At 32.6% G+C, this 14,306-nt stretch overlaps 1 protein-coding gene and 1 long non-coding RNA gene across 3 annotated transcripts; both read right to left on the minus strand.

The window, feature by feature from the left end:
• Positions 1-1,909: 1,909 nt before the first annotated feature.
• On the minus strand, positions 1,910-3,126 carry LOC108971718. 2 transcript variants are annotated; one of them, XR_001993574.1, is made up of 4 exons: positions 2,992-3,126; positions 2,562-2,887; positions 2,398-2,488; positions 1,910-2,244 (listed from the first exon to the last, which is right to left on the minus strand). It is a non-coding gene; the product is annotated as an uncharacterized LOC108971718 (long non-coding RNA). The 2 variants fall into 2 exon arrangements; XR_001993573.1 differs by having other exon boundaries at positions 2,562-2,918.
• Positions 3,127-4,748: 1,622 nt separating this feature from the next.
• Positions 4,749-8,171, minus strand: LOC108971717 (lysosome membrane protein 2). The gene is made up of 5 exons (XM_018937965.1): positions 8,069-8,171; positions 7,411-8,006; positions 6,937-7,348; positions 6,376-6,626; positions 4,749-5,033 (listed from the first exon to the last, which is right to left on the minus strand). The coding sequence occupies exons 1-5, from the start codon at positions 8,091-8,093 to the stop codon at positions 4,839-4,841; spliced, it is 1,479 nt and encodes a 492-aa protein (XP_018793510.1). The 5' UTR covers positions 8,094-8,171; the 3' UTR covers positions 4,749-4,838.
• Positions 8,172-14,306: the final 6,135 nt, after the last annotated feature.

The following is a 14,306-nucleotide window of genomic DNA, read 5'->3' on the forward strand; positions in this document are numbered from 1 at the left end:
TTGAAAATACTATATAAAATGAGGAAAAATACTATATTCCATAGTTTGAGAGCTGGCAACCCTATCTTTAAGGCTCGTATCGCCTAGTTCAGACATAATGTCCTCCATTTGGTGTTCGTTTCGCTTGAAGCGTGCTGTTATGCAGTGAAGGTAACGACGATCTCGCTGTTACAGGCTTTTCCACGGTAAGCGCCTGCTTTGGTAATCACACCAGTCTTGGTGCACGTTTAAAGAGGTCATCTTCGACGCTAAGTCCACTAGAGTCTTGGTCTTGGCTTTGAGTGCCGTTGCTCGTGATGCAGTCGTGTACACTGCTTCTATTGTTGTTGTTATGTTTTGTCAAATCATTCATCATTACCTGTTTGTTTCTGCCAGCGAATAATATGAAGGAGGGTGGGCCGAAATAGACAGAAACGGGTGTATCGTAGGAGAAAATGCTCCTACACCAGTTCACTGATAACTGTCTTTCGTTTTACCAGTCTCGGAAAACACAGACCGGTCGGCTCTCGCCCCGGGGCAACTCCTGCTGCGCCCAATGCACACTCCTTGACTAGGAACCGAAGTGGCTTTTCCACCATTCCATCTTCCCAACGCATAATAATTCGTCATGCCCAAACACGATGAGGGGACACATACCTCTATGAGGCGGTGTCCATTTGCCACTTAATGTGTACCTTAGGAGCAGAGTACTACATATGCCGAACTCTATATACCTTATACCATGCAGAAGATATTTATAAAGCTAAAGAGTATTGATATCCCCATTTAGTATGCCTTTTGCCGAAGTTTGCTTAGCCGACCATTAGCCAATTCTTTGCTGCAATTCTGTAATCAAAGCAGTATAAAAAAAAGACATCTATCAGTCTTCTAGAGAGCAGTGTACTATCAAAATGGGCTAAGCCCCATCTTTTATCATGCTTGATTTTAAATAAATTTAAGATTTATTAATTACTGCCAGGCTCCCAATCACTAGATTATGGTAAAACGAATATGATTTCAATGATTTGTAAGATTTGTTCTTGTCTGGTTTTAAATCCTTATTTCCATTTTACACTACAAAAACACAGAAAATATAAAATAAAATATCATGTACATATTTATAATATATATATTGGTTTCTCTGTGATGCGATACGAATATGAAAATGTTCGCATCTTCAATTTTGGTACTCTGTAATTCGACAATCGCAGTAAATTTTGAAATTTTCGAATTTAGTTTTTCCCTTTCGCATTGGCGGTACCCTGCTTTGCTAAAGCAATTGTCAAACATGCGTTATATTCGTAATTTTGGTGCTACAAGTATAAAGAAATCGCATTGCTTGAAAATGTAAGTTTCAAATATAAATTAGTTGTTTTAATTGCTACTAAAATATATAATGCCGTGCATATGAACTATTTTGCACAAATTTACAGGGAAGAACCGAAAATAAAACAACAAACTCAACCAAAGCAATTTGAAATTCTCGTGGATTTCATGAAGGCGCATCCCGATTTATCGAATGGATCACTAAAAACACCAGACGCCAAAAGTGCCTCCAATAATTTATGGAAAAAGTTAGTTTCCCATTTAAACGCCGCTGAGCCACCATTGGGCGACATTGAGGGGTGGAAAAAGGTAATTCCAATAATTGCACAGATAAATTATAAATGTGATTAAATGTAATCAATTAAATTTTTGGGCAGACTATAAGATTCACTTAAAGGCAAAAATGCGACGAAACAAAAATAATATTTCGGAAAATTGAGAAACTGGGAAATGTAAGTTAAATAACTATATAACTGCGAGAAGTAGAATAAAAAAATTTATATATTTATATTTAAATTTAATTTTCCTGGACTGGATTTATTAATTTGCAAATAGTTCGTTTTAATTAAGTTGAGTTACGAACATTTTTATATGTTTCTAGCAATAGTAATAAAATTACCACTATTAGGTAAATCTATATTAGTGGTGGAAAATTCTTCTGGCTCAAGTGTAATATTAATTGGTACTTCAACCTTGTACAAAATGCATATATTGTGTAGAGCGCAGCATACGTTCAAAATTTTAAGGACCTTTTCAGGCGCGTAATGTAGCTCTTTGCAGATAACAGGCATCGAAATCTCCCTTTCAATACACTAAACACGCGTTCAATTAGTGATCAGCCTTTTGTAAACTGTTGGTTGAAATAGAGTTCATCGGAACGTTCTGGCGCTTTCCTATATGGTGTTAGCAGCCAAGGTTCAAGAGGATATCCGGAGTCTTCTATAATAATAATAACAAAATCATATACATAAGTGTTGCTGAGAGATGTTGATAATTTCTTTGAAAATATCAATGCAATGTAATAATACATAACAATTTTATCTTATGGCGATTTAGCCGCCATAAGTTATTATTACAGTTATATATACTCACCAAGAATTCGTTCGCTTCTATTTCCATTTTCGTAGTTCGTCCTCAAACTTTCACGTTCTCCTGAGAGGTTCCATACGTGGAATTCATGCCACTTTAAAAAAGTTTTAGGTCATTGCACTGGAATCAATATATGTACGTGTATATTATTGTATTAATGTTCTTACCACCATTGCATTTATGCTGTGTTTTAGTTTCCGATTAAAAAAAAGTGTTCATTCCGTGATGGTCGCATCAACTGGATATGCGTCCCATCAATCGCTCCAATTACGCCTGGAATTTCGGACGTCACGTAAAAGGTTCTATTTGCTTCAATTTTTTCCTCAATGGTCAAGGGAAACACGATATGCTTTTTTTTCTCGATGGGATCGCACACTTCCAAGATGCATCGATTGTTGGGCTAGCCCTGAATGCCTATCTTGGCCGACCGAGTGTTGATACCCGCCTTGTGCGAGGGACCTCAAGGTTGTTGACAGTTTTACAATTTCTATCTCTATGTTGTCAAAAACATATAAAAATGCGCGCTTATTTAGGCGAAAATTTTGCATGAAGCTAAAAACACGAAAAGTGTAGATGTTAAGTACATTTTTTACTAACCTTTTATCGCCTAGAGATGTAATGTCCGAATTATATAATAATGATCCCACAATGCCACAGAATTCATGTTTAAATTATTTCACACAGTTTTAACGAACAAATTATTATTATTTTCTTTATTTTGCTACTTTGACATTTTTGGAAGTAATGCCAACTATTACATAAAAAAAAAAAGAAAAAGTTAACAACATTGTTAGTGATGTGTAAGCAATACAGAGTATCAATCGCATCGCATTGTCTTTCGCATCGCTTTACAGAGTAAGCCCTCAGGTTTGATTTGAAAACTAAAGATACTTTGAAGTAAACATAAAAACAGATGTCGAAATCTCAATATATGCCTTTTAATGAATGAATAATTAAATGCCTTTTATGAGATTTTGCTTTACAATTATCCAGTTGACAATCTTTTAAAGATCAATAATAAACTGCTAAAATGGAACGACCATCAATTTTGATATCATATTTTGAACATTTTTGTATCTTGTTGGAACCGCTCTCTCTTTCTTACTACTATTTCCTAAATTACAAACATTAACAAATAGTTCACCTTTAGACTTTTCCATACCAAGATTCGGCAACTTTCTACAAATATAATTAACACAAATCCTTCCAAGTCCAACGCTTAACAAATTAATATCAACAAATTGATATACCATTTCTTAAATTATCACGTATTAAATCCCTGATTTCATTTGAAAAAAAAAAACAAAAAAAACCTAGACGCAGATGTTTCACCCTCCCTTTCACTTCCACTGAGGAGTTGTAGTAAATTTGCCGGTATCATTATCTTGAAGTGACGACCTTGATTGAATTGACCATACCATCATTGACTGGATCGCCAAAAGTTCCTTTATAGACAGTAGCTGAGAACGACGAAAGTTGTAAAACACAATCACGCGTAAATCTTCAGGGTTTATTCTTTTGTCTATATAAGTTTCTATAAAGAAACGCAAGTGGCAACCGTTATCAAAACGTTCTAAGTATTTATAACACCAAAAATGTCAAACCAGAGAACGTTTATCATAGAGAAGGTTCACGGTGCGGGGAAATATATTTTTGGCTAACTCGGTCCAGATGAGGGAGTTCCACCACTGCAAGCTCGACAGGAGAAATCTTAACGGTTGGGCTTGAACAGAGCTGAGCATTGAATAAAAATTATGCTCAGAACTATATATGGCTGTTAGAGACTGTGTTAGCTCTTTTGCTTATATTTTTATACGTTTACATGCAGACATCTGTATTTATGAATACAGGTGCAATTGAATACACTTGAATTAAATTACTTCTTCAAAGCAATATTCGTAGTTAATTTGAAAATAAGGCCCATTTTTTAATTATTTCTTGTATTTGATATATTCATACTTATGTGTATACTTCATTACATACATATGTATATAACATATCATCATAATATAATAATAGATGATAAACGTTCTCTGGTAAAACTTTACAATTAAATTGTCAGTTGGCAGATTGCAACACTAGGGTTGCCAAATCCCGAAATATAAAAGGCAACCTACGTATTTCTGAGGACATGCAAACTACTTTTGAAATCCAAACGGAAATTTCCATTCAGTAAAAATGGAAGTGCAGAACCCTAATCATAACTGAAAAAATAAATTGTATTATTAAAAATCTGCTATATGATCAAAATTTAAGGAAAAACGGAAGACACATAATATATTTTAATGAATAAATTTCTAATCCTGACACTGGAAATACAGAAATTTTGTTAAAATGTGCAGAACAACAAAAAATATATTTTTGGAGGTGCTGTGTTATAAATACAAATATACCAAACGTTTTTTTAATTTCATTTGGTTTACAAATACGTTTAAAATTGCATATTATTTGCTTTTGTAATTTAAAAGGTTTAACAGCAAATGCGATATTTTTACACCTTTGAGAGTAACACAGGTGTATAGAAAACACCAAATGGTAAAAAGTAATAAGAAAACAGTACAAATAGGTTGAGCTATTGGCGTTACATGTACATTGAAACGCATAAAGAAAAGCACCATCGGCGGCAAGTCATCCAAATCCTGCAATGAAAGAATGTTATTTTAATATTAGTTACTTAGGATATTATTATATTTTATTTTTTATTTTATGTATGCGTTAAAGTAAAATAAAGCATATATTACTCAATAAAAGTTTACAATAACTTCGAAAATTGTTTGCGTTACATTGTACATATGTCGGTATACAATAAAATAAGATTTAAAAAATTAGCGGTATGAAAAGTATTTAAATATTTTAATAACACTTGATACGGAGGACTCTATTAAAACTTAGAAATAATAAAAAAAAGTTTAATGCAACGTTCATAAAATACAAGTACACGACAACCGTTGACGTCATTAAACCAATATACCTACAGTTGGGCGATTTAAAAAAAAAAATCACAAGATATATCTCTGTTTTGTGTGCGTAGGAATAGATTTTTATGTTCGTTTTGTTAAAATAATACACTGCTGCAACGTTATTAAAATTTTTAAATTTTTAAAAGAATGAAAAAATAATTGCAAATCGAAAATTTTTTTAAAAATGTTTTGATTAAAATAAGTTTCTTACAAGTAAACTATAAGTTTAAAACTTTATGCGATTAATATATTAAGGTATTTTAAATTAATATTTTAAACGGTTTTTAATACCACTCAATTGAAAATAAATAACACCTATTTTCTATTTTTATCCAAAAATCACTTTTTTGAAGTGTTCAATGAATCTAAGCAAGAGGAAATTATAAAACCGAAAATTAAATTGACAATAATCTGACCTCATTCTGCCCGTGATTCAATTACATAAGGTTGTATAGATTGCCAAAAACAACAATTTATCAAAGGTAATTCGAACCATAATGACAAAATTAGCCGTTTTTGTTTTGTTTTTATAATTCAAAATTTTCAAGTAATGAAAATGCGTTTTACGTAATTTTTCTCACATATTTTACCATCCAACTTCCGTCTGATTGATACAACTATTCCAACTAATTTAGAACAGTTTAACGAGTTTTTACACTTTTTGAATCAACAACGGCAAAATCTTCGATATACCCTTAAGTTATATATGTATATAGTTACAATGCTCAATATACATACATACTTCTACGTAAAAAAATTCATGTTAAAAAGTTACTAAGGTGTACAGGATGTAAACTTCCGTTGATAAAGTCTATATAAAAAAGAAATTTTAATTATTAGTCACCCTTAACAGAATGAATATAAAATAATTTAACTTTCACAATTTTCAAATAAAATTGCTTTCATTAAATATAATATTCGTTATGCTTTCTTATGTCCTCTTTCAATTCACCCTCGTAGTGAGTGAGTATCGATTTGAATGTTCTACACTTGAAGATAGTATTTGGAAAATTATACTCACATATTCATACCAGAATGTCGGTATGACCATTTTACTGAACCGCTGCAATTCTTTACTATAACCAGCCATATCAGGTAAAGGAATATTTGATTGAAATCTGTATTTTTCTTCAATTGGTATACCAGATATTGGTTCTATTACTATTATGGCTTCATGGTCCTTTTGGTTTGGTGATAATCCTTCAAAATGTTCACTCCAATTGTAAGTCGAACCATAGAAATGCGGAAGTGAAAATGCAGAGGGAACGTCATCTATATTCATACAATAATAACTCAATTTATTACTATTTTTATAATGACTTACATTAATATTGGTGGAACATTGCTGCTTTAAGGAATTATCTAATGTTCTATGTACTTATAATCAGTTAGTTAGTTACAAATATTATAGATTTCTGGCTCAGTTTAAATAAACTTTTTCTTTTTAACTGTAAGCTTTTGAGTTGCATCGACATTTTTTTAAATAAAATTTCATATTCTAAAGTTATCACAAAGAGAAAATTATGCATATTAATACACATTTTCTCACTCTTAATGTAAAATTGATAATATATCGACTTACTAAAAAGACATTTCGAAACATCAAACATTCCTTTATGCAACTTTATTCCCATAGCATCCTCCAAACAACTCGTCTCTACAGAGTTATCGTTAATAGCGTAGCGAAAGCCTTTGAACCCCAAATGGTGTACAGTATCAACATAGTTTAAAAGATGCGTTCTACAAGCTTCACCAGCAATAATAGTTATTTCACGTTCAGGATCCAAATATGGTGTAAACAATGAATTATCAAAAGCTTCCGATAACTCAATTGGACAGTATTGGGAATCAGTTGTCTGCTTTAAATTCTTTAAGCGATTAATTTGTTCAGGAAAGAATTTTTTTTGATTCAAAGAATTAACTCTAAAAAAATTATTTACTCCATTTTTTGAACCTATTTTTACATTGTATATTTCTTGCTTCTTTTTGAGTGCCTGGAATGGCATTGTATTAATAAAAATAAGTAAATTTAAGTAAATGAGTTAATAAAATTTACATTATGCAGCATCCCACAGTTTGAAACAATATTTGGTACATAGCTGGACAGTGAATTTAAAGCAGGTGTTGTAAAGTTCCACAAAAAATAATTTATTGTTTCTTTTATTAGGACCGGTTCCTTTACTGTTATAGCGTTAAAAGCATGTCTCACAAGAAAAACCCAATCATGGAATTTAGCAGCAGTGCCGAACAAAATAAAGTTTGGTAAAATTATTGTTTGATTAAGTATATCTGGAGCACAACTGCCGACTGCGTCAAACTGTATGTCGTCATAACGTAATTTCTGATAGGTAAGACTAGAGTCAGTTTGGTTCAATATTTCATTTTTTCCCTTAATACGATACACGATTGGTCCTATCTCTTGCAGCTTAATTTTTGAATCACTACCGTTAAGAAAAGCTTCGCCATTCGTGACGTTAAATAGGTAACTTTTCAAAGTTCCATATGGCGATGATATCCAATTTTCTTGTGAGGGGAAGCCTTTTCGAAATCGAATGTGTTCTTGTGTAAGGGCCCATTGAAAGTTTATTTTTAGCGAAATTACAAATAAAATCAAACTGATCGCTCCTAATAACGCCACTAATACAATTTTACCTAAAATTTATATTTAATTAATTTCTTTGAATCGAATGCACAATACAAACTATATATTTTACTCCAAAAACACTTCCTAGCTGGCATATTCCAATAAAGCAAGCAGACTTATATACGAGTATACACAATACTTTGAGCATTCGAATTATATTTAATTTTCTAATGATCCTCAAAATGAAATTAATGGGATATTACTCAATGTATTAGAAAATAATAAAAAATAAATCAAATTATTATCGCAAGTGGATTCGTATACAGGGTGAATTAATAAAAAAAATATTACTTTAGAATTTTAAATTTATATGAAATAATAAGATCACAATACAATATTACGATTTTTTTACTTTGCTGACGTTTAAATCATGGGTTTTATGTCGTGCATGTTAAAACTAAGTAGCACATTTTTAATAAACCAAATTATGTTATAATTAAATTAGCAAATAATATTTGGACATAAGCATTTATTTCTGTACCCTGTTTCTTAGGTATCATAAGGTCAGATGAAAAGATTGATTATTTCAATATATGTATTTATATACATACATTGTATTAATAAGAATAGGCTTGGCATAATAAGCACTTTGTTATCAATGCTTCTCTTCGCAATTAAACTAATTCTTTTAGTTATAGTACATATATACCATACATAGTATTTTGCATTGTGTAAGTATGAAAAAAAGAAATCATAGAAGAAGCTGCTTTCAGTTAGCTCGAATGTTAACAATGCTTTTGCATTAGCATATCTATAAAAGTACGATCAAAAATTACAAGCTAACTAATTGCTCTAAACTATCTGAAAAATACTCAACAACAAATTACTGTTTTCAGTTAAAAATATAATTGGTTAAAAAGGGAACAAAATTTTGATTTCATGAAAACTTCAATTTCATGTATACTCAGCCAGTGCTTCCCAAACTTAGTTTTGCCATGACCCGGTAATTTTCACACTTTCCTTTTGCGACGCACTTAATAATATTAAACTCAAAATGGTTACATGAGATTAAATAATACACGTTTAATAATAGTAAGTAATAATGTTAATAGTAAAATAGTTAATAGTTAATAGTAATAATCTTTTATTAATATTAAATTACAATATTTTGGTATCTTTGGTACTCATTTTTTAGGGCGAAGTATATACATAGCTGTTGCTTATTTATAATTATAGAGTTCAAGTTTGCTGAAATTGCTAAGAGTTTTATTCAGAGATCGGGTTCCACTTCCAGCTGTTTCGATATTTATTTTTAAGGTGAACTAGTGTTGAAAACCCAGCTTCACATTTGCAAGTGGTCACAAAAGGCATTAAACAAATCATTGCTTGATGAGCTAGTATTGTGTATTCTTGACGACAAGATAACCAAAAATCAATCATTGGTCTTGTTTCAAATGTATCCTTGAGTGCTGTATCAGTTGACAGTTCAATCAACGAATCGACAAATTTGAATCTGGCAAATTTGTTTCGAAATCTAACTTAAATGTAAATGGTTCTCTTATCCAAGCTTTGTTGTCATCGATTGGAGGAAAATATTCTTGAAGATTCCTCTCCAGCTCTAATAAATGTTCTTTAAACTGAGTAAAGATGTTTTGTGGTTTTGCAGTAATGTCGTACTCTTTTTGTATTTCATATAAATTAAACCACATTATAAGCTTTTTTCTTGCAGCTTCCAAGCTGTTGTGGGGGATGTTGCTCCAAAAAAACGTTTACTCCTTCTTTTAACTCAATAAGCCTTTTTAAGATATTACCTCTTGACAGCCATCGCACCTTACAGTGTAAAAGGAGATGTTCGTGATCAATTCCCATTTCAATTCCATTTCCCAAAACAGAGAACAATCCTGAGTTAAGTGGACGAGATTTTATGAAATATATGAACTTTACACACTCTTGCATCGTTGCTGTCAAGGGTAAGGTCATTATTCTTTTACAGCTAATGCTTCCCTATGAATGATACAGTGCGCACATATACATTCCCGAGCTATGGCTTTTATCCTTGGATGTGCGCCATCACTACTTAATCCCACACAGTTCTTCCATTCAATGGCACATCTTTATTTTGTAATATTCGAAATAAATATAACTTTTTTGAAATAATTAAAAAATTAAAAAATATAATTAACTTATTTTTTACCTAATTTTTCACGATTTTGTAAAAAAATTATAATTTTTACAATTTTTCTGAAAAAAGTGCTTCATACGAGGTGTGTTCAAAAAGTATCGCGAATTTTGTGTTTTTTTTTTTTTAATTATTTATTTACTCATGAATATCTAGTTTGTCCCCTTCAAAGTAATCCCCATGAGATATTATACACTTGTGCCAACGGTTTTTCCAATCTTCGAAGCACTTCAAAAAATCATTTTTTTTTTTTTTTGTATCTTCTTCAGCTCCTCCTTCGATGCCGTCTTTATTTCGTCAAAAGAAGTGTAACGTCCTACTTTCATGGGCCTCTTCAGTTTAGGGAACAAGAAAAAGTCACAGGAGGCCAGATCTGGGGAATACGGTGGCTGCGGCATCATTAGTGTGTTGTTTTTGGCCAAAAAGTCGCGCACAAGCAACAATATGTGAGCAGGGGCGTTATCATGGTGCAAAAGCCAATTGTTGTCACATCTTCTCGGCCTTCTTAGAACATTTTGTACCACCGATAAACATTGCTTCGGTCCAAGGTAGCTTCTCCGTATGCCACAATCAACGTTCGGAATGCATCCGCGCACTTAATTTCGTTTTTCACACAAAATTTGATACAGGTTCTTTGGTCCATTTTTTCGAATAGGTAAAAATCGAGGACTTTCCAAAACACGTGCAAGCAGCTGTCAACAATTAAATGAACATTCAAAATGGCCGAGCTTGTCGGCATAAGTGAGAGACATGAGTACCAACGTAACGCCACAAAAAATTCGAAATTCGAATATACGTAACCCGCGAAAATTCAAAATTCTCGATACTTTTTTAACAAACCTCGTATGATACGAGATCACGCATATGTGACATTCTCTATGTAACTTTGTATATTTTTCTTCAAAGCATTTCTCTTTATTCATTCTCCCGTGAATTCAGTCGTTTTACATATATTTCTGCCTTTGAACGTGCACATTTTTGCTAAATAGCAGCGAGAATGGTGAATTCCGTACTACAATTCTATAAGCTCTGTTAGACGTTCAATCGAACATCATTCAATTTGCACCTTCTCTATATCTTTAAGTTCTCTGGCTGAGCTTTCGCCTCGCACTTTTGTTTCAACTTGAGGTCAGTTATCAGCGGTGAGTGGCATGTGCGGGCGCGCGCTCACCGATCTCCGCTTACGAATATTACATTGCATCGATCGGTCGATAGTAGGTATTATTTTGAAAACAAGGCGAGAATGTGGCCCGGTACCGGTTCGCGACCCGGCATTTGGGAAACGCTGTACTAAGCAATTGGTTTAATGTAATGTCTGTGAAACTCTCCTTCATAACCAGCTAAAATTAATTTGGAATAATAATTGCAGGGTTTATTATGTTAGCTTTAGTCAGAAGTTTAGAAGGCATCAATATCCGAACCTTCTGTCCGGAAAGAAATTGAGGGGATTTTGCGATACTGAAATATTTTTCTACGCAACAACGACTGGATGGTGATCAGGCTGCAGGGGCCAGAGGAACCATACCACCAATAGCTGATACTCCTAGACAAAGAATCCCACGGTAACCCAAAGTGAATTCAAAAGCTTTGGTTTCTTTCCTAATAGAACCCAGGGCGGATAACACAGAGTCTTTGGTAGAAGAAGGACGAAGAAGTCCAAACGGGCGTGAAATTGGCTCAATTCTTTCGGATATGGTGAGCACCTCACACAATTGCAGTTTGACGTAAAAAAGATAGTGCTGTTTTATAATACTGGAAATATAATAAAAAGTCGAAAAGACGCTATGGTTTAATTAACCAAACATGCTGATAAGAAGTTATTTAAGTACCTCTTCAAACGCTATGAAAATGAGTAAAATCAGATAATAACCACGCCCACTCCCCATATAACGGTTATGTTCAAACCGATTAAAAGTGTTATAGTTCACTGAATAAATCCGCCACAACTTAGACTTCACAACCAAGGAATTATGGTAATCCGCAATTTCACCCCATTTTGACTATTTTCTCTAATCAGAGGCCCTGCGACTTGTATTTCTGAAAAATTATACAGATGTCCGGCTTTAATATTTTCTTCAAGCATTAGATCGCTAGCATTAAAATCTTCATTAGTTTTAGCAATAAATCGACGATTACGTCTGAAGAGATTGTCAAATGCGTCCCGAATTATGTATGAACGGTCACTAACCAGCCCAATAATTCTTAATTCTTCCGTAATGCCATTCCCTTCCATTCTAAAAATTACATTTTAAAAATTACCAAATCCCTTTCCTTCAATAATGGCAGTGACTTCACATTTTGATCATCGTAATATTTTTGTTTTCTTTTTTTTATAGATTTTTTCTTGAATAGCCGAGGAGGCTATATTTGTTTCTTACAAGCAATTGTTCCGACATTGGCAATTTCGTTTTCATCAGCCTAACAAAGGATAATTCCGATGGAGTAAAATGCATGATTGCGACCGCCGTAGTATTATATTTACGGCGACCATCCGTACCTACTGATTTTCACAGATTTTGAAGCACCCGTTCTGCGTTTTTTTTTTTTTTTTTTTTTTTTTTTTTTTTTAAAATTTTTTTTTTTTTTTTTTTTTTTTTTTTTTTTTTGTGAAAATGGCAAAAATGTTCTGTTTTTTCCGAACGTACTGTTTTTTCTTCTGAAATTTAGCACAAAGCAGCTTAAAAAGTTTCTACTACTGGACAGACTTTTATTGATTAAGATATTATCAATATTAAATTGTCATGCCTGATGCAAACAGCTGATTGCGGGATCAAATTAGTTTGCTTTCTGTAATGTTCTATTGACAAACAACTAGGTAAGTTTTATTGCCAGTAGTGTTAAAAACTTAAATTGGGAAGAATTCTTTTGTTTTATCTTTACAAAATGCCTCCTTCCCGCAGAAAAGTGCATTTTTTAAGAACAACTACAAGAAGAATACAGAAGAAATTTGCAAAATTTTCTGCAGTTTTCTCTATTGCCAATGCAGGTAAACACGATATGCTGCGCCATTTGCAATCTCAGAGACATCGAAAAGCCCATATTCTGCCTGAGAAGGGTGTACAATTAAAAATAATGGAAGTAATTGATCTCCGTGGTGAATCGTCAGATATACTCACAAATTATATTTTTGATCTCATGAAAAAGTTTGCATTAAGTGAGAAGTTACTTGCTCTTTGTGCAGATATCCACTGGCAGCACCTTTATTGGCGTAAACTGTGCTGCTCACATTGTTAATAATTGGATACGAAGTTCAATAGATAGATCCGGTGGATATTGAAGTCATTGTCGTTAAAAGATATTCTTACTTTTATATATACACGGTTAGAGTAGAGCATTTACGAGAAATTTATGAAAATGTTAATGTCGAATATAAAAAAATGCTGGGCTTTAGTAAAACTTTAGCTTACTCTAAAGCCAGCTATAGAACGGATCTTAAAACTTTTCAAACCACTAAAAAAGTATTTTTCAGAACAGTCTCACTGCCCAAGCCCCTTCTTTTTTTTTTGAAAACTCAACCTCAGAAATGTGCCCTTTCTTTACTCATTGTCAAGCATCTCTTTTTCATAATTACATTATGCAGATAGAATCGCAGGATATTTGCATGATAGAAGTTGCCTTACTAATGAAGAAACTTATATTAAAAATCACGGAACGCAGAGATGCAATTTTTGTACCTCTCCTGATGCAGAACCCCATGTCAGAGTTTGAAAAAGCAGGAAAGAGAAATTAAAGATCACGTTAAAAACTTTTATAGTAATTGTGTTGATTATATAAACCAGTGGGATCATGTATTTAAAGAGGTTGAGATAACGGAATGAATTCTTCTGGTTGAAAAAAATTTAGTGTATATTATGGAAAAGAGAAGCAAAAGTAATATTAATGACAGGGAGTTATTTGATGAATTCACCTGCATTAAAAGTTATGTAACTCCAGATAAACTTATTCCATGGGAGGAAAATAAAAAGCCAATTGACCAAAAATGGATTGAAATTTTTCCACATTTAAAAAAACAATAAGTACCTTATCAAAATATATGTAAAATAGTCGAATTTAATTTATGCTTACCGGGCTCAAATGCCTTAACTGAAAGGGTGTTTTCCATTTTAAATAATATATCGACAAACGAAAAATCGCAAATGAAAATTGAGACTGTGAAGTAAATTTTGGTCGGACATTTAATTTTATGGTC

This window comes from Bactrocera latifrons, unplaced genomic scaffold (genome assembly GCF_001853355.1).
Source record: "Bactrocera latifrons isolate USDA-ARS-PBARC rearing strain unplaced genomic scaffold, ASM185335v1 scaffold_356, whole genome shotgun sequence".
Classification (NCBI taxonomy): Eukaryota; Metazoa; Arthropoda; class Insecta; order Diptera; family Tephritidae; genus Bactrocera; species Bactrocera latifrons.